This window comes from Heterodontus francisci, chromosome 5, assembly GCF_036365525.1.
Source record: "Heterodontus francisci isolate sHetFra1 chromosome 5, sHetFra1.hap1, whole genome shotgun sequence".
NCBI classification, from domain to species: domain Eukaryota; kingdom Metazoa; phylum Chordata; class Chondrichthyes; order Heterodontiformes; family Heterodontidae; genus Heterodontus; species Heterodontus francisci.
This window is the reverse complement of record NC_090375.1, coordinates 146,101,381-146,125,719: the sequence shown is the minus strand read 5'-3', so window position 1 is coordinate 146,125,719 and position 24,339 is coordinate 146,101,381. Positions and strand designations below refer to the sequence as shown.

Below are 24,339 nucleotides of genomic sequence, written 5' to 3'. Positions count from 1 at the left end.
AGTGTGTGAAATGGAATGCAGTTTTGCTTAATATATTTCATTTTTCAAATTTTTGTTTACATTTAAAGCAGTACTTATTGATAAGAGACAGAAATTACTTTGAAGGCCTCCGAGAGACAGGGTTTTTAAATAATCAAACATTATAATCTAGACACTCCAGTATGGCAAAAAGAGTAGAGGGCGGGCAGGGGGAAGAAAGAGTCTTTCACTCCAATAGATTGTTCCAGAATATAGGGCTGAATTTTACTGGGCCCCCAACGTTGGGGGGTCGTGGCGGGGGGCCCAAAAAATGCCAATGGGAGAGGCCCGCCATGGGCCTCGACGCTGGAAAGGGTCCACCCCATATCGGCGTGGCGAGGCCACATGGCGCCCCTCCTCCCGCCAACCGCTCAGTGGCGCCATCACAATTTAAGTATGTTAATCCATTCAAATTAATAATTAATCACTTACCTGCTGCTGATGGCCATCCCGCTGCGATATTCCGGTCGGTTGCCAGAACTCCCACGCCTTTGGATCTCTGTTCGGAGAACCGAGGCAGAACACTGGTTGTCGGGGGGGGGGGGGGGCGGGGGCGGGGAGCAGGGAAAACCCATGCGATTGGTGGAGGGGATGGTGGGAAGGGGTTGAAGGTAAAAGGTTTTAAATGGTCGGGGGGAGGGGGGACGCTCGGGATCACGAGGTAAATTTTTTTGGGGGGAGAGAGCAATTAATAAAGTGTTTAGTCAAGGGAGGAGAGAGGATTGATATTTCTAATAAATTTTTCATTTGAATTTTATAACTCCTACAACTTTAAGAATGTAAATTAAACTGAAAGGCTGGAAGCCCTTTAAAAATGACGGCAGCGCCTGCGCAGTGGCTCTGGATGCCGTTGCCAGGAATGGAGTGCCCGCCCCCTCCATGTAATCGGTAGTGGGGGGCAATCTGTCTCATTCATTTAAGTGAGCCGCCACACTAAATATCATGGCGGCTCTGAGGAGCAAATCTCACACACAACCTGCCATTTTTGAAGCTGTGGAAAAATTCAGCCCATAGTGTCCTGGAGTTTCCTCCATGAGTGCAACCTGGAAGTTACACCCAAAAATGATGCCCACTGTCGTGCTGATTCCTTCTTCATCACTGGAACTAAGTTCTGGCACTCCCAACCTTAAAAAATAATTCTCAAGTTTTTTGGAGGATGTTCAACACAATCACCATGAGATTAAAAATAAGTATCAACTTCCAGGTATCCCATAGTGTCAACCAATCATTTGATTTTCCCATCACCACACAGATGAGAGTAAAATTCATCATAAAAGATGAAAATTAATTTTGTTTATTTAATGTTTGTGTGTGGACTTTGGATAAGGGCTATATTGGGCTCACATCTTATACCCTGAAAGCTGCATAGCCCAGACACTGGTTAGGTTTACAGAAGAACAGCTACTTGAATGAGGTTTTAGAATAGGTTGCTAGTAACAGCAGATCTGAACCCCAGTTTGAGGCCCCTCTATTGCAGCCATCAGGAGAGTAAGGGAGAACTTTGCGAAAAGAAGGTTAAATATTTATCCAGTTGCTTTTGATTGTGGGTATAATGTGGTGGTCAGTTTTTCTTGATTTAAAGCAGCAGCTCCAAAAAGTACTAACGTAATTTTTTTACATTTGATTTTATGATGAGCAAAAAAAAAACAATAAATAATCTAAAAAAGTATACACACAGGGTTAAGGTCAGTTATTGTTAGCTTTGGCTAATATTTGTAAGGCAGAATAAAGCATAGTTCAGGAAGTCCTTCTTATCAATTGTTCACCCACCTGTATAGGGACTGAACGTTCAAAGTATCTAGCACAGATCAGCAAACAAGTGATCCAATTAAGTTCCAAACATCCTAGTGCTGGATATCTTGGGGTAGTAGTTTTGATTGACAGCGGTGTCTTGAATGAAAACGTGACAGAGCCAATGATTCCTTGTAGTCCCTTTGACAGACAGTTCTAGCCAGGCCCTGTCATTGGTAGGCAACATATGTAGCACTGATCAATCAGTTTTAAGCCAATAGAGGGACTGGACCAAATTGTTTGTTCTGTGGTAGTATTTCACCATGTAGGAAGTGTTAAGTTATTGTAAAAAAGATATATTGATTGTTTGGATGTTTAAGGAGAATAGTGCAGCTTCTAATTACTGTAAATAAATTCTTCGTAATGAATGCTGTACATTTTACCCAATTAATTTCAAATCCATTTGTCTGTTAGGTTAGAGCTGATAGTATCTGTTTATCTGCCCATCAAAGACAAAGAATCATGTATGCCAATCAGTGGCAGAGTCCTCTGACCTAATATTTGGCAGGTAAAGGAACTAACTGTCATGTATAGCGGTTGCGAAGTTCACTTGTGGGAGTGGCCATTAACACCGAATCCAATTGCTAAGTCCTAGTCATTTATGTATATTGTAAAGAAGAGTGGCCTCATCAGACTCTTGTGGAATACTGCTCAACTTTTCCTTCTCTAGCTTCAGAATCATTCTCTTTCCCAACCCTTAGCTTTTAATCCTCCAACCATCTTCATCCATGCAGTTACATTCCCATTAATTTGATGTTTTTTAATAATGCGTTCATGGGATGTGGGCGTCACTGGCAAGGCCAGCATTTATTGCCCATCCCTAATTGCCCTTGAGAAGGTGGTGGTGAGCTGCCTTCTTGAACCACTGCAGTCCATCTGGTGTAGGTACACCCAGAGTGCTGTTAGGAAGGGAGTACTAGGAACGGCGATATAGTTCCAAATCAGGATGGTGTGTGGCTTGGAGGGGAACTTGCAGGTGGTGGTGTTCCCATGCATCGGGTGCCCTCATCTTTCTAGGTGGTAGATGCCATGGGTTTGGAAGGTGCTATCGAAGGAGGCTTGTTGAGTTGCTGCAGTGCATCTTATAGATGGTGCACACTACTGCTACTGTGCATCGGTGGTGGAGGGAGTGAATGTTGAAGGTGATGAATGGGGTGCCAATTAACCGGGCTATGTTGTCCTGGATGGTGTCGAGCTTCCAGGCAAGTGGAGAGTATACATCACACTCCTGACATGTGCCTTGTAGATGGTGGACAAGCTTTGGGGAGTCAGGAGGTGAGTTACTTACTGCAGAATTTCCAGCCTCTGACCTGCTCTTGTGTATTTATATGGCTGGTTCAGTTAAGTTTCTGGTCAGTGGTCAGCAACCCCACCCCCCCCACCCCCCCACTCCCCCCAGAATGTTAATGGTGGAGGATTCAACGATGGCAATGTTGTTGAATATCAAGGGGAGATGGTTAGATTTTCTCTTGTTGGACATGGTCATTGCCTGGCACTTGTGTGGCACAGATGTTACTTATTACTTATCAGCCCAAGCCTGAATGTTGTGCAGACCTTGCTGCATCTGGGCATGTATCTGTATCTGAGGAGTGCGAATAGTACTAAACATGGTGCAATCATCAGCGAACATCCCCACTCTGACCTTGTGATGGAGGGAATGTCATTGATGAGGCAGTTGTAGATGGTTGGGCCTAGGGCACTGCCCTGAGGAACTCCTGCAGTGACATCCTGGGGCTGAGATGGTTAGTCTCAAACCACCACAACCATCTTCCTCTGTGCTAAGTATGACTCCAACCAGTAGAGAGGTTTCCCCTTGATCCCCATTGACTTCAAATTTACTAGGGCTCCTTGATGCCATACTCTGTCAAGTGCTGCCTTGATGTAAAGGGCAGTCGCTCTTGCCTCACCTCTTGAATTCAGCTCTTTTGTCCATGTTCGGACCAAGGCTGTTAGGAAGTCTGGAGTTGAGTGCCCGTCAGTGGAACCCAAACTGAGCATCGGTGAGCAGATTATTGCTGTGTACGTGCTGCCTGATTGCACTGCCAATGACACCTTCCATCACATTGCTGATGATTGAGAGTAGACTGATGGGACAGTAATTGGCTGGATTGGATTTTTCCCTGCTTTTTGTGGATAGAGCATACCTGGGCAGTTTTCTATATTGTCCAGTCTTGTAGCTGTACTGGAACAGCTTAGCTAGGAGTGTGGCTAGCTATGGAGCAAAGATCTTCAGCACTACAGCCAGGATGTAGAGACCACAGCTACAGTACTCTGTACAGTTTTGGTCTCCTTATTTAAGGAGGGAGATACTTGCATTGGAGACAGTTCAAAGAAGGTTCATTAAATTGATTCCTGGAATGAAGGGGTTGTCTTTATGAGGAGAGTTTGAGCAGGTTAGGCCTATACTCATTGGAGTTTAGAGGAATTATTGAAACATGTAAGATTCTGAGGGGGATTGACAGGGTAGATGCTGAGAGGATGTTTCCCCTTGAGGGGGAATCTACAACTAGAGGACACAGTTTCAAAATAAGGGGTCTTATTGAATGGCAGAGCAGGCTCAAAGGGCCGAATGGCCTACTCTTGCTCTTATTTCTTATGTTCTTACTGTCACAGTCATGAGAAGTGCAGCAATGAAAATCTTGAGTTATAAAAATTGGAACAATTTTTAAAAGACTGATGCATGTGCTGTCAACAAAATTTAGGATAAGACACAGGACCCTCAGCATCTCGCACTCAAATCCACATTCATGCCTATTAAGACTGAAAACCAATTAAGCCCCAGCAGCATGGAAATGCGACAGATAATCACACCTAGATGTGAGCTATACTCAAAAACAGTGAGACAAGACCTTTTTCAGACTTCTCGTCTCCAATTAACCTCCATTACAATGGAGTGTGAACCAGCCATCATCAAGGCCATTATACAGCCCAGCTAGGACTGAACCCTGAAGTCACATGGGTGAAACTATCCGGGTAAAATTCACATGAAAAGATAATTGCTTTGAGGAACATAGGGGGAGTTCTTTCTGGACAGGACTAGAGACAACATCATCAGTTTGGTCTGTCCTCAGCCACACCGTACAACAAAAAAGCCCTTTTTGAATTCCAGCAAGGCTAAGAGAAAGATCGGTTCCAGCCAATATAGTTGAACCCTGCTGAGACAAGTTGGAAACTAGCTACAGCAGAGACAAGACAGTGCCTTTGTAAAAATGACTTTTCTACTGGTGAGAATTGACCTAAGACATCAGCAGCATCTTCATTCTGAAGTGAACCGCCAGGAGATGGCACCAGCCCAACAGTTACCAGACAACCAGCAAATAGGGTCTGCAACTTTAAAATTCAGCTCCAGCGGGGATCCCACAGGTTATTCCTGAAACAACAGACTTTTGCAACCTGAACTTTGAGCACCTCTTACCGTATACTTTTCTATCTATCGTCTATCTTGAGAGTGTGCATGAGTGGTGTTGTGAACATTTTTGGGGAATTGAGTATTGTTTATTAAATATTTAATCTGCTGTTTTAAACCTACAAGAAAACCCATCACTCTGTTTATTTAGAAAATATAACACAAAGGGTTAAAACACTAGTAACAAAAACACTTACTGTGGTCAGTTGGGAGGTGAACAGTGGGAACAAGCCCCAGGCTATCACCCGCCTGGCCATAACAAATTGGGGCTCGAAGCCAGGATTTTTGAACAATCAGACTAAACTAGAGGTTTGGAAAAGGGAGGAAAATTGACCTCTAAAACTGTGGAAAATGGAACAAACAGGTTTTCTCATCAAGTCTTTTTCTTCTCTATGGTGCTAGAAACAAAAAACGGCCACCTTTTTAATACTAAGGTGTTTATAGAGTAGGGAGACATATTCCCTTGATAAGATAAATAAATTGCGTATTGAAGATTTAAAAACCCTAGCTTAGTCAAGAGTCTAGCTAACTATTTTAAACTTGCCCTGAACCAGAAGAGAAAGCCTGGAATCTGAGCTGCTAGATCTGTTCTGAATCTATCCCATTTAGCACGGTGGAAGTGCCATACAATGGGTTGGAGGGTGTCCTCGGTGCGAAGACGGGATGTTGGCTCCACAAGGACTCTGCAGTGGTCACTGTTACCAATACTGTCATGGATAGATGCATCTGCGACAAGTGGATTGGTGAGGTCAAGGTCAAATAGGTTTTTCCCTCTTGTTTCTCTCACCTGCTGCAGGCATAGTCTGGCGGCTATGTCCTTCAGGGCTCGGTCAGTAGTGGTGCTACCGAGCCACTCTTGATGATGGACATTGACGCCCCCCAGCCAGAGTATATTCTGTGCCCTTGCAACCCTCAGTGCTTCCTCCAAGTGGTGCTCAACATGGAGGAGTACTGATTCATCAGCTGAGAGAGGGCGGTAGGTGGCAATCAGCAGAAAGTTTCTTGCCCATGTTTGATGTGATGACATGAGTCTTAATGGGGTCTGGAGTCAACGTTGAAGACACTCCCTCTCAACTGTTTACAACTGTGCTGCCACCTCTGGTGATGGTGATGAAGGAGTCTGGGACATTGTCTTAAAGGTATGATTCCGTGAGTATGATTATGTCAGGCTGTTGCTTGACTCATCTGTGGGACAGCTCTCCCAATTTTGTCACAAGTCCCCAGATGTTAGGGAGGAATGTACAGGGCCACTGGGCAGAGTGTACCTTTGTCATTTCTGGTGCAGAGGTCGATGCCTTGTGGTCTGTCCGGTTTTATACTTTTTGACTTTTCTGTAGCAATTTGATACAACTTGGTGGCTTTCTAGATCATTTCAGAGGGCAGTTGAGAGTCAACCATGTTTCTGTGGGTCTGGAGTCGCATGTAGGCCAAACCCTAAAGCAGGGACGGCGGATTTCCTTCTCTAATGGGCATCAGTGAACCAGATGGGTTTTTACAACAATATAGTAGTTTATGGTCACCATTGCTGAGACTAACTTTTTATTCCACATTTATTAATTAATTTGCTGCTGTGGTGGGATTTGACCCTCATGTCTGTGGGGCATTACTCGGGGCCTCTGGATTAATAGTCCAGTAACATTACCACTGCAGCACCATTCCCATATTGTAATTTTTGCCATATGTCTCTTATCTGATACCTTATCAAATGTTTTCAATACATTTATATGTACTGTATTCAGTGCATTTTCTTTATCTATCCTTTTTGTTAATTCCTGAAAGAATTCTTTAAGCTCAGTAACATGGCCTCCCTTTTAGAGAGGCATGGTTACTGGCCTGGAATAACACGTATTTCTCCCAAATGCTCAGTAAATTCTTTACGTGTTATCAAATCAATTGAACAATAGCTAACCAATAAATTCTTAGATTATCTTTGTTTCTTTTGAAGAGTGGTATCACAATTTCCACCCACCTGTCTTCTGGTACAATTTTCGTTTTCAAAGAATTTTTGAATATTGCAGCTATACTATCTGTTATTTCTTCCCTAGCATCCCTTAGGACCCTCAGATAGAAAGCATCTTAATTTATCTACCTTTAAGTTTGAGTAACTTTTTTACTCCCATTTCTCTGCGTAACCTCCATATACACCACTTATTGTGGTCTACAACCTACTTCCTGTCTGAAAGCTGAGGTAAATTATTTATTTATTTAAATCACTGTCATTCCCTTGCTTTCCCATTCAAGCTTGGCTGCTTTATCTTTTCAAGGCTACCCCTACCTTGCCCATCCTCTTACTGTTAATATGCCTGTCGAAATCCTTTGTTATTATGCTTTCTAAAAATTAAATTGCATAATCCCACTTAACTAATCCAGTCTTCCTTTTTGCAGCTTTCATGTGTTCTTTTATTTGTGCTGGTTTTATTTTTATGCTGCAACTGCTAAATGCTGTTTTGTCTCAAATTTTATCTTATCTCCCTCTTCAACCATGGAAACCGAGCTTTCGAGATACTCCCTTTCTCATTTTACGAGAATAAATGTGATTTATACTATTTCCATTTTCTTTCAAATATTTCCCAATTTCTGATGTATATGTTCTGTACCCAATTTGTTTACTATATTAAACTATATGCTTGTGCTTTTTCTCTATAGGGAGATGATAGAACATTGCCTTAATTGTTATGGAAAAAGATATACAAATGAAGGTAAGGCAGATATAGGGCTTGCTTGATAATATTTCAGTTATTAAAATTGGAAATTTACTGTTCTGTATAGGTTGGTTTGTCCAACCAGATTTTATTATTTCCATCTGTTTTCTTAAATAAGATGAATTGATATATATCTTTTAATTTTCTTCTGTTTTTCTTCCATAACATGCCTCTTCTAAGAAACATTGACTCTTTTAGGTGCGGTTTAACAAACAGGCACTTTTGAGCCAATGTGGTAAATGTCAACAGCCTATTAGACCATAGAGGACATCATGCTTGACTATAACTCTGCCTTAACCCAACATCCACACAGTTTTTGGATGACCAATTAATGAGAAATGGTGGGTCCCTTCCCACTTCCTGGAACTGCTGAGGGAAATGTCTTGCCCTCAATGCTGTCCTGGTTGAAATTTGCTACCTCAGTAAAGGCCAAGAATTAAACTTAGCACTTTCCTGATTGGCATGCCTCACGACAATATCCCTTGATGTATTTGTCTACTACTCTGTTCAGGCTAAAATTTATATTGATCTTAGAAAGTTAGGTTCAGGGCACCATCAATACTGCTGTACAACTGTCCATGCGGAAGTATTGGTCTTCTCATGTTTCATTCACTGACTTTCTTTGCAACAAAGGATGTTTCCTTTACCTGACAATCAGGAGTGTTGGAACCCAATATTTAGGGAATCAAAACATTACCTATGTTAATTCACTCTAACTCCGAGGAATTTGCCAATCTGCCTAGAACATATTTTTTTAAAAAAATTCAGTATTTATTTCTTGATCAAGAATGCTACTGTTGCGGAGGAATGGAGCACCTCTACATCATTAGACACTCCTAAGTCACGTATAACATGCCCTGGATATGAGGTAAAACCTAGATGGTGTTGTGCTTCTTGAGTGTTGTTGAAGCTGCACCCATCCAGGTAAGTGGAGAATATTCGATCACACTCTTAACTTGTGCCTTGTGTGGTGCAGAGGTTTTCGGGAGTCAGGAGATGAGTCACTCATTGTAGAATACCGAATTCCTGGACTGCTTCAGTAGCCACAGCATGTTCCAGTTGATGGCCTCAGGATCTTGATAGTAGGGGACTTGACATTGTTAATGCCATTGAAAGTCAACGTGATGAGGTTAGGCTCTCTCAGTATAGATAAACATTACCTCGCACTTGTGGGCATGGGCTGCTTCATTATCAGAGGAATTGTGAATGGAGCTAAACACTACAATCATCAGCCAAGTGTCCCTGCTTCTGACCTTATGAGGGAGGGAAGGTCATTGATGATGCCACTGAAAATGGTTAGGTCTAGGATGATATCCTGACGCTGAGGTGAATTGCTGCCGGTGACCACAACCAATTTCTTTGTGTCAGGTGTGACTCCAGCCACTGGAGAGATTTCTATATGATCCCCCGTTGATTTTACTGTTGTTCCTTAATGCCACACTTGATGAAATGCTGCCTTGATGTCAAGGGCAGTTGCTCTCGCCTCACCTTTGGAAGTCAGCTCTTCTGTTCATGTTTGGATCAAAGCTGCAATGAGATCTGGAGCCAGGTGGTTTTGGTGGAACCCAAACTGAGCGTCAGTGTACAGGTTATTAGTCAGAAAATGCCTCTTGGCAGCACTGTGGGCGACTCCTTATGCTGATGATTTTGACAGAATGGTAATTGGCTAGGTTGGAATTCACCATTTTAAGGCACAGGACAAACCTGGACAATTTTTCATATTGTCGAGTAGATGTCAATGTTGTAGAAGTACTGGAACAGCTCAGCTAGGAGCGCAGCTAGTTCTGAAGCACAGGTCTTCAATACTACAGTCAGATTGTTGTCAGAGCCCATAGCCTTTGCTGTGTCCTGTGCACAGGTGTTTGTTGATGCCACATGGAGCGAATCAAATTGGTTGAAGATTGGCATGGAAGAGCACTAATTCATCAGCTGAGGAATAGTGGGGATCTCTAAGTGAGGCCGAGAACAATCATCCACTCGGCACTTCTGACTGAAGATAATTGCAACGCAACATCCTCCTCTCCTTAGTTGCTTCATTGTCCACCACCATTCATGACTGGATGTGGCAGGGTTGCAGAGCATTGACCTGATCCATTGACCGTGGGGTCATTTTCAGTATTGTAGTTTCACCAGGTTGGCACCTCATTTTCCGGTGCACCTGATACTATTACTAGCATGCTCTTCTATGCTTCACATTGAACCATGACTGGTCACTTAGCTTGATGTTGATGGAGCAGTGAGAAATATGCCAGGCCAGGAGGTTACAAATTGTGGTTGAATACAATTCAGTTACTGCTGATGGTCCACACTGCCTTATGGATACTTAGTTTTGAGCTGCTAGATCTGTTCTTGATCCATTCTATTTAGCATGGTGGCAGTGTAACATAACATGCTGGAAGGCGTCATGAGTGTTAAGATGGGACTTGGTCTCCAGAATGACTGTGGGGTGACCACTCCTACTAATGCTATGTTGGGCACATGCATCTGCGACAGGTAGATTGCTGAGGACGAGGTCAAGTAGGTTCCCTTGTGTTGGTACTCTCGCCACCTGCCCCAAGCCCAGTCTGGTAGTGATGCACTTTAGGGCTCAGTTAATGTGTTGTTACCAAGTAATTCTTGGTGATGGCCATTGAAGTGAGTTACCTAGAGTACATTCTATGTTCTTGCTACCCTCAGTGCTTTCTCCATTTGTTGTTTGGCATGTTGAAACACTGATTCATCAGCTGAGGGAGGGTGATAGGTGGTAATCAGAAGCAGGTTTCCTTGCCCAAGTTTGATCTGGAGCCATGAGAATTCATGGGGTTTGGACTCAATGTGATGTCTCTCAGGGTCTCTCCCTCCCAATTGTATATCACTGTGCCACCACCTCTGGTGGGTCTGTCCTGCTGGTGGGTCAGAAATATTCAGGAATTGTGATGGAAGAATCTGAGTCATTGGCTGATATTAATGATTCAGTGAGTATGACTATGTCAAGCTGTCATTTGACTAATCTGTGGGACAACTCTCCCAGCTTAGATACCAGTCCCCAGATGTTGGTGAGGAGGACTTTGCAGAGTCAGCTGGGCGGGATGTGCCTTTGTTGTGTCCTAAGTTGCAGCTTAGTGGGGCATCCAGTTTTTGTTGTTGATTTTCTTTCTGATGCTTTGATAAAGTGGTTTGCTAGGCCACTTCAGAGGGAGGTTGAGAGTCAACAACGTTAATGTGGGACTGGAGTCACTTAAATGCCTGACTGGGTAAAGACAGCAGATTTCCTTCCCCAATGGACATTAGTGAACCAGTTGTTACCCCGCAGGAAATCTAGAACTCGGGGGCACAGTTTGAAATTAAGGTGTTTCCCATTTAAGACGGAGATGAGGAATTTCTTTTCTCAGAGGGTCATTAGTGTTTTGATTGACGAGAGCTGAGGGTTATGAAGGGCAGGCAGGAAAATGAAGTCAAGGCCACAATCAGATCAGCCTTGTCAAATCAGATCTAGCAGGCTTGAGGGGCCAAATGGCCTATTCCTCCTATTTCGTATGTTTTTAGAATCATAGTTATACAGCACAGAAACAGGCCCTTTGGCCCACCATGTTCGCGCCAGCCATCAAGCCTATCTATTCTAATCCGATTTTCCAGCACTTGGCCCGTTGCCTTGTATGCTATGGCGTTTCAAGTGCTCCTCTAAATACTTCTTAAATGTATCAGGAAACTGTAGAAGCATCAAAGCCGAGTCCAATTCTCTCCTCCCAATATGCATTTCTAGCAACTGTAGCTGTTTACTGCTATCCAGGTTGACATCAGCCAGCGGAGGACTGATGAGGGCCTTTCCTTGGTCTGTATATATTATTGCCACAGGGTGCATTTACCCATTTAAGTAGTGTGCTGGGCATTTTGTTAGTTACTCAAATTTTAGTTGATATTTTTTCAGTCTGTTTCCCTCTGTGGCTCAGGTGAGGGAGGGGAACATTTCATGGGAGGCTAAACTGGCTTTGAGGGAGGAGGTGGGCAGAAGCGACTGAAGAAATGGTTACCATTTTTTAGGCAAGACAAAAATCATAATTTAAACCCTCGAGTCATTCCAAAAGCAATTAGATGCCGTGTTGGGAATTGTATATTTCTATGGAAGGACAAGCTAGATGGGCAAAATGGCACCGCCCCCCCCCCCCCCCCCCTCCTGTTCTTTGAGAGTCTGGGTGCCCACTTCTGCACATGGTCTGTGCCAAGGTATGAAGTTGAAAATTTTTCATTTTACATATGAGTATTGTATTTGTTTTTAGATCGCATTCTGTTCTATCAGTTAAACCATATCATCCTGAGGAAAGTCATAATTGTGATCCAGTGCGTCTGTTCTGTTTGTGGTTGTGGACTCTGTCGGAACTTATGTTCATAACTTAGCAAAATGCTGTACTCTGTTTTCAGCAGGAGAAGTCTTTTATGCCCTAAATGAGGATGAAGTCTGTAAATCCAATGCACTGATGCTGTTACGGAATGCTGTAAAATTCAATCTGTCTGAGTTTGAGGAGGTTTGGCAGCAGAGTGTACCTGAGGGCATGTCAACAAGGCTGGATCAACTCAAGGTAAAATTTCCTTGAATAGCTGGCATTCTGTTTAATGCTTTATGTACAGACACTATTTTTCTGTGCTGCCCTCTACCAATACTGGACAAGCCAACCTCTTCTCTTTATTATTCTTTTAATATATTTTATTCCCTCACCACTCTTCCCCCACCCCCCAACTACGTTACACACCTCCATTCTGGTAGAGAATGAGAAAGCAATCTACTGTCATAATATTGCCAGTGCCACTCAGTTACAGTGCTAGAGGAATCAAGTAGTTAATTCTTCATCCATGGTTGCTTTCTCTGAGGCTATGGTTAATCCCTGCTCTGTGTCTCCTCCCCACATCAATATCAGCCAACAGCTGGATTTAAAATACAACTTTGTACCTTTTTGGAAACAGTCTCATTGGTCTGTAGATTTGTGTCACTCTCTAGAAAACTCATTGGCAAATGGCAATCACCCTGCTCGTTCTGTATTTCGTAGACCAGAAGGAAATGGGGGTAGGGATTCAGTTAACAAAAATCACAATCAAATCCCTTAATGACAAAAATTCACCAACTTTTTGGCAATGTAATTCCAATCCCCTGGCCTATACATTAACCCTAATCTGAGCTGTTATTATCACCTTCCGTAGTTCTCTATATTGGAATTCCTAGTCTTTGTGTCCATATATTTCAGTGGTACATAGCTGATTCTGAAAGTAACAGATATCACTATCTCCTAGTATTTCTTGATAATTTGACATAAATATTTAAGAATTTCTGGATCCAGTAGATGATTTACTTCAGTTATAATAACTTGTCTGCCCTTCTTTAACCCCTCTCTCCTTCATTACCCTCATTCTTTGATAATACTGTCAGCTCATATAGGGCAGGTTGCTTATGACATGTTCAGCAATCAATAGACTATTAAACAATCCCTTCTATGACCAGGAGCATTAGTTTGAAGACCAGGAGCATTAGTTTGAAGAACAGGCCTTTGGATATGTATGGCTCCCAGACAAAGCAAGAAAGAGTCAGACAAACTGAGAATGTGTGCATTGTTTGAACTATTATCAAGCAGTACACTAGCTAGGCTCCCAGACATCATAGAGATTACCATGGGCACAGCAAAACCTGCATGCTGCTCTGCAGAGGGACAGCTCCTGTTGCTGTTCTGGGTTGAGTCCTCTGAATAGATGTGAACATCTATTTGTCAGAAATAGCTACGTGTATTCTAATGCTGGCATTTTTTTCAATTAGTGAACGATAAATAGAAAACAGGACATACTTTATATCACTGCTCTTTGAAGCAGTGCATAAAAAGTTCAAACCACAGCAAGATTTTGGTAAAAGTCAGGAATTTGGAGCACTCGTGAGCCAACTTTGAGTCAAAAAAAGAGAAACAAACCAATAAAAGCAAAGTGGTTTTGTCACCCCTTTGCCATGCTAAAATCTTTCTCTTCCTCCTTCTACACTGAAGTCATTGACTCCATACTGGAATATTGTCCCATGGGACAGCACACTCTGTGGTAACTCGTTCAAGTGGTCATTCTTCATGTGATCAGAGACCGTGAACATTAGCAGGATATTCAAGTTTGGGTAGTATCACAATTGAGCTCACCCGTTTCCAGAAAGGTGGTGATCAGGAGTGGGAACCTTGATTGATTTCACCAACCACCCCCCCCCCCCCCCCCCCCCGCAGCCTAGTAAGGCAGTGCAGTGTAAATTTAGTTTCACTCTAACCAGAGAACCTCAGCTGAAGTAAGTGTTCTGTCACTGGACATTTACCATTCATGTGATAATGAAACTGTTGTTTTTCAAATTTCCTTTATTTTGTGCTTTAATGCTTGTTTATTTTTCCTACTGTACAGGGCGTAGCTCTTGTGGATAGAAATTCAAGGCCACAAGTGATTTTTCAACTAAATGTAGAGGATCTGCCGGAGAATACGCAGGAACGTTTCAACAGCCTCTTTCACATCAGGGCAAAGTGGACTGAGGAAGATATTGCTCCGTATATCCAGTGGGTACTTTTATAACTGGGTTTGTATTGTCTGTTGCTGTTCACTGTTAATTGCTGATTCTGGAGGTACTGCATATTAAAAACATAAAAAACGGTAAAAATCCATTCGCCCCAACAAGCCTATCTCTTACAACTATTGTAAGAATCTGATGGGTGGCATGACTTCCATGGACCAGTAGGGACAGGAAGTTCACAAATTTTTTTCTTCTCCAATAATTGCAACTGCTCTTCATTTTGCCTCATTCTGGCTGCATGTGTCTGGGGCTGCAGGTATTTCCATGGGAATCTCGGGCTGCCAGTTCTAAGGCTCTTTCGTTCCCACTCCTCTGTAACATTTTTTAAAAATTAACAAGAATATGAATACAATCCATTGCTCTAACCCTCTGACAGGAGGTCCAATGGAACAGGAACTTGGCCCACATACTGTTTGTTTCCCAACACTTCCTTCCCAGCCTGACTTCTCATTTTATCTCTCTCCATCCCAGCAGTGACTTCAGATCCAAAGTCCCATTCCCCCTAGACAGAGCTAAGCTATCCCACAACCAAGGGATCAGATCAAAGTTGTGTAGTCCTGTTACATTTAGCCATGAATGTTGGTGAACAATTAAACATCTAGCAGGAGGAGCAGGCTCCATGAATTCAATTTACAGCATGGTATCAAGAAACATCTGAGCACACTGAAAACAGCAAAGGCTACGGACCCTGCCAACATCCTGGCTATAGTGCTGAAGGTTGGTGCTGCAGAACTAGCTGCGCCTCTAGCAAGCTGTTCCAGTACAACTATACAACACTGGCATCTACCCAACAATGCAGAAAATTGCCCAGGACCAGGTAGCCGGACAGGTTGCATCTGAACAGAGCCGGACCAATGTCTTTGCGGAATGATTTGCTAGTGCTATCGGGGAGGGTTTAAACTTACTTGGTAGGGGTGTGGGAACCAGGAGGTAATATTAGAGTGGAAAAACAAGGTGCACAGAATTGAGAGGGACAGATAGCACTAAAGTAGGAAATAGTAAGGTATTAGGTGGGTTTGAGTAAGAGGGAATGTAATCAGGTCTAAGTTAGGTTTACTGTGCATGTATGTGAATGTGCGGAGTGTGGTAAATAAGGTTGGTGAGCTGCAGATGCAGATAGCCACATGGGAATATGATGCTATGGCGATAACGGAGACCTGGCTCAAAATAAGGGAGAACTGAGTACTAAATATTCCTGGATGCAAGGTGTTCAGGAAAAATAGGGAAGGAAAGAAAGGAGGAGGGGCAGCAGTATTGATTAAGGAAAAGTTTACAGTGCTGGAGAGAGAGGATGTCCTAGTGGGGTCAAGGACAGAACCTATTTAGTTAGAGCTAAGAAACAATAGAGATACTATTACAGTAATAGGTGTATTCTATAGGGACCCAACTAGTGGGACAGGTATAGAAGAGCAAATTTGCAAGGACATTATAGAGATGTCCAAGAATTATAGAGTCGGGAACCAAGTGTCTAATGAAAGGGAAAATTGAAGGAAAATCAGTATTAGTAAAAAAAAGTGCTAGGGAAATTAATGGGGTTAAAGGCTGACAAATCCCCGGGGCCTGACAATCTACATCCCAGAGTACCAAAGGAAGTGGCCCTGGAAATAGTGGATGCATTGGTGGTCATCTTCCAAAATTCTATAGACTCTGGAGCAGTTCCTACAGATTGGAGGGTGGCAAATGTAACCCCACTATTTAAAAAAGGAGGGAGAGAAAAAACAGGGAATTACAGACTAGTTAGCCTTACATCTGTAGTGAGGAAAATGCTAGAGTCTATTATAAAGGATGTGATAGCAGAACACCTGGAAAGCATAAACGGGATTGGATAAAATCAGCATGGGTTTACGAAAAGGAAATCATGCTCAACAAATCTACTGGAGTTTTTTGAGGATGTAACTAGTAGAATAGATAAGGGAGAACTAGTGGATGTGGTGTATTTGGATTTTCAGAAGGCTTTTGATAAGGTCCCACATAAGAGGTTAGTGTGCAAAATTAAAGCACATGGGATTGGGGGTATGGATTGAGGATTGGTTGACAGACAAGAAACCGGGATTAGGAATAAACGGGTCTTTTTCCGGGTGGCAGGCAGTGACTAGTGGGGTACCGCACGGATCAGTGCTTGGGTCACAGCTATTCACAATATATATAAATGACTTGGGTGAGGGAAAAAAATGTAACATTTCCAAGTTTGCAGACAACTGAAAGCTGGGGGGGGCAGGGAATGTGAGCTGTGAAGAGGATGCAAAGAGGCTCCAATGTGATTTGGACAAGATAAATGTGAGGTTATCCACTTTGGTTGTAAAAACAGAAAGGCAGATTATTATCTGAATGGTGATAGATTGGGAAAGGGGGAGGTGCAACGAGACCTGGGTGTCCTTGTACACCAGTCGCTGAAAGCAAGTATTCAGGTGCAGCAAGCAGTTAGGAAGGCAAATGGTATGTTGGCCTTCATTGCAAGAGGATTTGAGTACAGGAGCAAGGATGTTTTACTGCAGTTATACAGGGCCTTGGTGAGACCACATCTGGAGTATTGTGTGCAGTTTTGCTCTCCTTATCTGAGGAAGGATGTTCTTGCCATGGAGGGAGTGCAAAGAAGATTTACTAGGCTGATTCCTGGGATGGCAGGATTGATTTATGAGGAGAGATTGGGTCGACTAAGCCTATGTTCACTCGAGTTTAGAAGAATGAGAGGGGATCTCATAGAAACCTATAAAATTCTAACAAGGTTAGACAGGCTAGATGCAGGGAGGATGTTCCCGATGGCTGGGGAGTCCAGAAGCAGGGGTCACAGTCTCAGGATAAGGGGTATGCCATTTAGAACAGAGATGAGGAGAAATTTCTTCACTCAGAGGGTTGGTGGAATTCTCTACAGAAGGCAGTGGAGGCCATGTCATTAAATATATTCAAGAAGGAGATAGATATATTTCTTAATGCCAAAGGGATCAGGGGATATGGGGAGAAAGCGGGAACAGGGTACTGAATTAGATGATCAGCCATGATCTTTTTTGAATGGCGGAGCAAAGCCAAATGGCCGCCTCCTGCTCCTATTTTCTATGTCTATGTTTCTATGTAGTATTTATAATGGGAGACTTCAATTATCCTATTATAGACTGGGATAATAATAGTGTAAAGGACAGAGAGGAGAATTTTCTACAATAGTATGTTTGCAGTCCAACAAGAAAGGAGGCATTGCTGTATCTGGTTCTGGGGAATGACATGGGTCAAGTGAATCAAGTCTGTCAGCAGGTGAATATTTAAGGGACAATGATCATTATATCATAAGGTTTAGCTTGGCAATGGAACAGGACAAGAAGTAATCCAGAGTAAAACTAATTGGGGGAGGGCCAACTTCAATGGGGTGAGAATGGATCTGCCCAGATAAATTGGGATCAAAGATTGGAAAGCAAAACTGTAATTGAACAATGGGATGTTTCTAAAGAGGAGATAGTTTGGGTACAATCAAGGTACATTCCCACGAGGGGAAAAGGTAGAACAAACAAATCCAGAGCTCTCAGGATGATCAAAGATATGGAGAGTTAAATGAAGCAGAAAAGGGGTGCATATGACAGATGTCAGGTGGAAAATATAATTGAGAACCAGGCTGAATAAAGAACGTTCAGAGGGAAGTGAAAAAAGAAATTAGTGCAGCAAAGAGAGAGTATGAGAAGATACTGTCATGCTAACAAAAGGGAATCCAAAAATTGTCTACAGCCATATAAATAGTAAAAAGGTAGCAAAAGGAGGAGTGGTGCCAATTAGGACTGGAAAGGGGATTTAAACATGGAGGTAGGGGGCATGGTTGTGGTACTAAATGATTACTTTGCACCTGTCTTTACCAAAAATTAGCGATATCTCTTAGGAGGTAGATTTGTAAACTGTTTCTTGTTCAGAGTATGTGGGCTGAATTTTACCAGCCTCTCAACATCAGGGGTTATGGCAAGTATTTTATGGGCCCCCGCCACGACCCCCGCTGCATTTTACCAGTGGCAGCAAGGCCTCGATGCAACCCCACGGGGCCTTAATTTACATATTAAAATTATTTAAAACAAAATGCAAATAAACTTACCTGGTCCCGGTGGCCATCCCACACCGATTTTACGGCCGCCAGCCGCACCTCGCATGCCTTTGGAACTCTGTTTGGAGTTTGGAGGCGAGACACCGGTGGAGAGGGGGGAAGACTAAAATTATCAGGGCAGGAGGTGGGGGGAAGCAGGAAAAACAGTTCTTATTAGCTGTGGGGTTAAGGGTCATCGGTAATGAAGTTTGGAGGGGAAAGTTCAATACCTGAAAAAAAAAAATTTCTGGAGGATGAGGGCAATTTACAGGAGTGGGAGAGGGAATTGCAAATGTGAATAAATGTCTATCTTTATTTTTCAGCATTGTCACTTTAGAAATTTTAATAAGTCCGAAGGGCCTGAAGCCCTTTGGAAATGGCGCCTGCACGTTGGCACCAGATGCTGTTGCCAGGGATAGAGCACCCGCCCCCTCTACGTCATCGGGGGGTGCACTCCACCCCCTCCATTTAACCATTTAAATGAGTCCCCACATGAAATATTGTGGAGACTCAGCGGCAGCATTGCCATGTCTGAAGACCGCCAAGTTCAAAGCTTGCCGCCGCAATGTGCGGCACGCCAATAAAATTCAGCCCATATATGTCAGTGAGTTTTTCACCACAATTTACTCCTCTACGTTTTGATTATTTAAGTTTTTTTTACCATATTCATTCCCTTCCCCAGAGGAATAACTGGAGCACTTTTAATATTTAAAAAAAAAACAAAGCTTGTTATTGAAAATTCTGTTAATATAATTTAATATATCTGGGCCTTGTATTTCAATCAACTTACAAACTCTTTTATTGGATGGGATAAACAGAGTGAGAGGGAAATATTAAGGTGTTTGGCAACTTTGAAAGTGGATAAATGGTCAGGCCTGGATGCATTGGAACCAGTTCAGATTATCCTCTCATTTTAACAGGAGTTTATGTGGAGAAAAGCAGACCATTGGAACTCTACTGACAAAATATGCTCGTTCATCTATGCAGAATGGTGTGAAAGTGTTTAACTCCAGAAGGCCAGTCTGATGATGAATTTGAATACTTGAAACCAATCAGAAGAATGTTTATCCAACAAATGTTCAGTACAAGTGCATGTGTTCCTCTTGCTCCATCTTCCATTTTTATGGATTTCAAAATTGTTACATAAAAGTATTTTTCAGAATACAAATGGTATGTTTTCAGTTTGTTAATAAAAATGAAAGGTATATTTTCTGGGGGAAAAAATCGATAGAATCTGAAGTTACACTGCTGTTAATTCTGTGAAAGCAGCTGACTTACTTTGAACTGTTGTACTGGATAGTTGTACTACATCTGTTACCTCTACCAAAATACTTTTCCTTTTAAAGATTCAATGCATTTGTAGTTGTGCAGTTTGTGATTAAAATATCAGTCTTTATTGCACATTATTGTCTTGCACAATCATGTCTATTTACTTTGTGTATATTTCACATTGTTAAGTGAGTACTATATTTGACACCAGCTGAGCACAGACATCTAATTGCATTGCAATGATTGGCAATTGAGTGTGTACCACTGTAGTTACACCTGGCCTTGTGTTTATGTAATAAAAGGAAAAAATGCTTAATAGTTAAGTGTTCTGTGTATTCTGGTCCTCTTGCCCTCTTTTTCACCATCTTTGATGTGACCAAATTTTTTAAAAAGTCAGCCAAATTAGTGTTGGACTTTGACTTTGGAAAACTTAGAAAAATATATGGTGAGTTGCAGATCTCCTTCGTAAATGCACACCTTTTTCTCTTGTCCACAAGTGTACACATATTATGCAGGTACAGTTGTTTTTCAACAAATCATAACTGTATAGAGAATTCAGAGTATGGCTTTAGACAAACCTATCTATATAACGGGAGAGTAACAAAATCACCTACTTCTATCTGATCAGGTCAATGAGTCATGCAAATGGAGTTGCTTGACAACATTCATTGCTTAGATATTTCTATTGTATCTGCGATTACAAAAGCATATGTTTGCTGAGTATTTAATTTATTTAGGGATACAGCAGTGAAACAGGCTCTGCGGCCCACCGAGTCTGTGCCGACCAACAACCACCCATTTATACTAATCCTACATTAATCCCATATTCCCTACCACATCCCCACCATTCTACTACCACCTACCTACACTAGGGCAATTTACAATGGCCAATTTACCTATCAACCTATAAGTCTTTGGCTGTGGGAAGAAACCGGAGCACCTGGCGGAAACCCACGTGGTCACAGGGAGAACTTGCAAACTCCGCACAGGCAGGACACAACTGAACCCGGGTCGCTGGAGCTGTGAGGCTGCGGTGCTAACCACTGTGCCGCCCCATAAACTAAAGTTACACTTTTAAAAATGTTTATATTTCTTTCATTAACCTTATTAAGCAGAAGCTTACCTCTGTTCTAAGCCTATGGTTTTCAGCAATGGCCGAATCTTTGCTTTAGTGCTGGGGAATGGAATATTTTTCAGGTTTTGGAGCCTGTTATCATCAATAAAGCCAACTGTGGCAGGACCTAGATAACATACGGTCTCGGACGAATATGGAAGATAATATGTGTGGCATATAATTGCAAGATAATGACAATGTTGAAAAAAAAAGCCCTCCCATTTCTTGGTTCACCATTGATCAATTTAATTGAACCAGCCATATCAATCCTCTGAGTACAAGAGCAGAGTCTGGGTATTCTGCAATAAGGGTCTCGCCAGTCTCCTCATCTACAAGGCTCAAGTTAGGAGTGTGATGGGGTATTTAGCATTCACCACATTAACACTCAAGAAGCTTAACAGCATCCTAGATAAAGAAATTCGGTTGATGGGCACCCCTGCAGTTGGACTCAATATCCACCCGTCCTCCACTTAGCATGCTGACTTGAGTTTGTACAATCTGTGGGATGCATTGCAGTATCTTACAAAGGTTAATTTGACAACACCACTCTCCTCTACAACAGCTTATCACCAAGAAGGACAAGAACAGCAATATTGCGGAAATAACATCACCTTCCAGTTCCCCTCATAGCCTCACACTATCCTTCTGCACTGGGTCAATGCCCTATCTAACACCATCATCACTACAGGACCACAGTAGTTTGGGCAGAAGGCCTACCATCATGTCATGCCAACAAGTTGTGGGCAATAAATGTATCCTTGCTAGTGTTGTCTAATCTCGAGAACAATTTTTTTTTTAAACTGCTAATCAATTATTGCCTGGCTACATGTACACTAAAGATCCCTCTGTTCTGTTCAACAATATGCTTCATTCCTCATCTCAGAAGGCCATCCCTACTACATCAATATGAAATCTTTCCACCTCCTATGTTAGCCATCCTGTGTCCTTTGAAAGTTTTCCAAATTAAAAGGAGTTTTCTAGCATAGAACCAAGTTTAAAGGGTGTAGATTGAGACTGTTCATTTCATATAGTACCTTAAAGCAAGAGACAGAGGAGACATAAGTTTCAGTTGTTTGAACTCTATGCCCCAGGGGTGAAAGACAATTGTAGAAACCACTAACACCCCATCTCTTCAAAGTGCAATTTTTCCCTCCCTCCTTTTCTCCCATTTCAAATTCTCTCTGAAGGCTGTTGCTGGAATACTATTCCATGGTGCCTTGCACAAATGGCACATGTTCATCTGTGAGATTTTATGGTGCATGTTGGCAGGTTATTTGGATGTGGGGAAGAATCACAGCTGAACTTGATCCTATCCTGGTTCAATGCCCACACATTCACATACCTCACAAGGTCAATGGATAGTGATCAAGAGCAGGAATCCTGGCACTATCTTCCCCTCCCTAAACCAGATATGCTAAGGCTCATTGTGACTGCCATTACCACTGTCCTAGCTAACTCTGTATCCCAGGAATTGTACCAAAGACCTTCCTGCTCAACTGTTCACTGCCTAATGCTTTCTAACTCTGTTTTTCTCCAATAAAATAAATATATCACTGGTTTAGGAAGGACTGAAGCTTTTGTTTAATAGGTGGTATTTTATAATTTATACGTGATTCTAGTTATTACATAGCAACCTTAAGCCCCAATATTATCTAATCATCTCTCATGTTGCTGTTAATCTATAAAGCTGCATGTGAATCTTTTACAGTCACTCCTGCCTTCTAAAATCTGTAAATAATTACTTTTCATACATAGACATACACAGCTTAAGGCTGCCAGACACCTTTCCTAATAAAAGAAGCTGGCTAACTGCAAGCAGAATTCTGATGGCTGAAAATAGGTCAGTAACTTTTAGATTGGCGAAACATCAAATAACTGAGGTGTTACTCACTGGTTTTTCTGTCACTGACACATACACTCTTTGACTTCCAGCTCAAAGAAGGCATATTTCCTGTAGAATAAAATAGGATGTAAACTGCTGAATCATACTAGGTGCTGACATTTACCAAACCTGACCCTGTGATTTCTACTAAGGCTTCTCATGTATCATGTACTTGACTGAACCATTCATTTGTTATAAAGAGGTGCTGAACTCTGAGCCAATGGAATGATGCCTAACCTGTACTTTTGCTTTTTGATAGTTTGGTTAAATTGCATTGATATTTGTAACAGTATTTTCTGTTTATTAATGAACATTTTTCAAACTTAGTTGGCTTTCATAAATTTTGTTTTAGCCAAGAATTTTTTTACTGCCAGAAACTTAAAAATACTGCTCACAATCAATCAATAAAAATTTTTGGAGAGAAACGCACTGAAATCAGGACAGGCAGGGAAAGAAACACAAGAATCAGGCCAGGTAAAGAGAAAAACTAGAGTTAATACAGGTAGAGAAGCACCAGAGTTAGGACAGTGGAAAGAGAAGCAGGAGAGCTAGGACAGGCAGAGAGGAGGATGAGAGTCAATAAAGGCAGAAAGAAAGAAGAGTGAATATAGGCAGAGAGCAGAATGAGAGTCAATACAGGCAGTGAGAGAAGAATGAGAGTCAATACAGGCAGAGAGAAGAATGAGAGTCAATACAGGTAGAGAGAGAAGAATGAAGGTCAGTACAGGAAGTCAATAAAAAGCAATGAAACCAGACGGACCACCCTGCATCGACCTAGGCACCGGAAACGACAACAGCAAACCCTGCCCTGTCGACCCTGCAAAGTCCTCCTTACTAACATCTGGGGGCTTGTGCCAAAGTTGGGAGAGCTGTCCCACAGACTAGTCAAGCAACAGCCTGACATAGTCATACTCACAGAATCATACCTTACAGACAATGTCCCAGACACTGCCATCATCATCCCTCGGTAAGTCCTGTCCCACCGGCAGGACAGACCCACCAGAGGTGGTGGCACAGTGGTATACAGTAGGGAGGGAGTTGCCCTGGGAGTCCTCAACATCGACTCCAGACCCCATGAAGTCTCATGGCATCACGCCCTCCCTCAGCTGATGACTCAGTACTCCTCCATGTTGAACACCAATTGGAGGAAGCACTGAGGGTGGCTAGGGCACAAAATGTACTCTGTGGGGGACTTCAATGTCCATCACCAAGAGTGGCTCAGTAGCACCACTACTGACCGAGCTGGGCGAGTCCTAAAGGACATAGCTGCTAGACTGGGTCTGCGGCAGGTGGTGGGGGAACCAACACGAGGGAAAAACATACTTGACCTTGTCCTCACCAATCTACCTGCCGCAGATGCTTCTGTCCATGACTGTATTGGTAGGAGTGACCACCGCACAGTCCTTGTGGAGACAATGTCCCACCTTCACATTGAGGATACCGTCCATCGTGTAGTGTGGCACTATGACCGTGCTAAATGGGATAGATTTCGAACAGATCTAGCAATGCAAAACTGGGCATCCATGAGGCGCTGTGGGCCATCAGCAGCA

The 24,339-nt window shown here is 42.5% G+C and overlaps 1 protein-coding gene across 3 annotated transcripts in view; it reads left to right on the top strand.

The window, feature by feature from the left end:
- Positions 1–20,099, top strand: part of dscc1 (DNA replication and sister chromatid cohesion 1) — a 62,617-nt gene extending 42,518 nt beyond the window's left edge. The window contains exons 6-9 of one of the 3 annotated variants that reach the window (XM_068032202.1): positions 7,862–7,914; positions 12,316–12,473; positions 14,308–14,456; positions 19,445–20,099. In XM_068032202.1, coding sequence (XP_067888303.1) covers positions 7,862–7,914; positions 12,316–12,473; positions 14,308–14,456; positions 19,445–19,550 — 466 coding nt within the window. In that variant the 3' untranslated portion in view covers positions 19,551–20,099. Of the gene's footprint in view, positions 1–7,861; positions 7,915–12,315; positions 12,474–14,307; positions 14,477–19,444 lie in introns of all 3 variants that reach the window. The other 2 variants (XM_068032204.1, XM_068032205.1) reach the window with 2 other exon arrangements.
- Positions 20,100–24,339: the final 4,240 nt, after the last annotated feature.